The 1,232-nt window shown below is 54.6% G+C and overlaps 2 protein-coding genes across 2 annotated transcripts; both read right to left on the reverse strand.

The window, feature by feature from the left end:
• Nucleotides 1-494: 494 nt before the first annotated feature.
• On the reverse strand, nt 495-818 carry Pmar_PMAR009737 (hypothetical protein; the record flags this gene model as incomplete). Its single annotated transcript, XM_002777431.1, has 1 exon — nt 495-818. The coding sequence occupies one exon, from the start codon at nt 816-818 to the stop codon at nt 495-497; it is 324 nt and encodes a 107-aa protein (XP_002777477.1).
• A 79-nt stretch (nt 819-897) lies between these two features.
• Nucleotides 898-1,089, reverse strand: Pmar_PMAR009738 (hypothetical protein; the record flags this gene model as incomplete). Its single annotated transcript, XM_002777432.1, has 1 exon — nt 898-1,089. The coding sequence occupies one exon, from the start codon at nt 1,087-1,089 to the stop codon at nt 898-900; it is 192 nt and encodes a 63-aa protein (XP_002777478.1).
• Between the last annotated feature and the right edge of the window lie 143 nt (nt 1,090-1,232).

Consider the following 1,232-nt stretch of genomic DNA (forward strand, 5'->3'; position numbering starts at 1 on the left):
GAACTTGTCACGAACCGTACACGGATAGATCAACTATAAAGAAATGAAGAGAGAAAGACAGACATGAATCCTGTCATAGAATCACCGTTGGAGGCGGCTGCTCAGATCGTCGTAGTGGTACCTCCACGCGCGGCAGTCTCTCCCCCCCCCCCAGTCGGCGACAAAAGGTCACTCATTCAAATAACCACGGGTCACTAGAGTCTCGCGGCTACACTTCGACAATAACCTCGTCGTTGTGAGCTTTAGCGAAGCCATCACCTTGGAAAAATTCTCAACAGGGCCGTAGCACCTTCCGGCGCTGCGTCCGCCATGAGAGTGGTACCATCGGCATTCAAGTACACCGGGAAAAACGTCGACCATCCTCGCTGTCCAATATGTGAACCCAACCTGCAGTCTTCTGGTCCTCGATTGAAGGCCCCGCATACAAGCCCAGAACATCAGCTCCCGTTACCAAACGAACCACTGGTTCGGAACCAGTACACAATCTCCATCCTTTAGCTTTGCAGGGCCCACAGTGCCCTCAAGTTGAGGGCCTCAACCGACGGAGTAGCTCGGGTACGGTCTACTTCCTCACGCCTAACATCCAGGTGCCAAGCAGAGACGGCGATAGTTTCGCAGAAAGTCGCCCCCAGAGGTCGGAGTCGAGTTGAAAACCCCGCCATGCAGCCCAAGTAGACAAAAGGACCGCTGTTGACGTTCATCGTCTGAACCTTCACCACATGACCCTTGACGTCCAGTGCACCCGGTCGAGGCCACAGCATCAGTGTTCCGTCCTCCAGATCCGTGATATCCTTCTTATGTTCTCTCTCGGACGCCATTCTTCGTGCTGATTCCTGCAAGCGAGCCTCCAGCTCCGTGAGTCACGGTCCGTGACTCGTTCACGATCCAAAAGACGATTCACCACTTGATGTGGACGGGGCCCGTCGTCGATGGGTCTACCTCGACCGTGGTGTCGTCCATCTCCATCCCGAACTCCTTGGCCTGGGTCATGGAACCCAATAATGCTGCGGAGGGTGCTAGTATCCGACCCCCCATGACCAACTCCGCGGCACTCGCACCGGAAGCACGAACAGCGGAATTAACCGTCATTTTAGCATACCAGAGAGCTTCGTCCCAAGGCAGTTCCATCACCAAAACGATCTGCTTGATCCTTGTCACTCGCACCTCTGCCAAACCATTTGAGTCCTTTCTCAACGAGAAAAGACTCCACGCAGGCACGGGCAAGTACTGAA

The sequence above is a fragment of the Perkinsus marinus genome, assembly GCF_000006405.1.
Source record: "Perkinsus marinus ATCC 50983 genomic scaffold scf_1104296951796, whole genome shotgun sequence".
Taxonomy (NCBI): Eukaryota; Perkinsozoa; order Perkinsida; family Perkinsidae; genus Perkinsus; species Perkinsus marinus.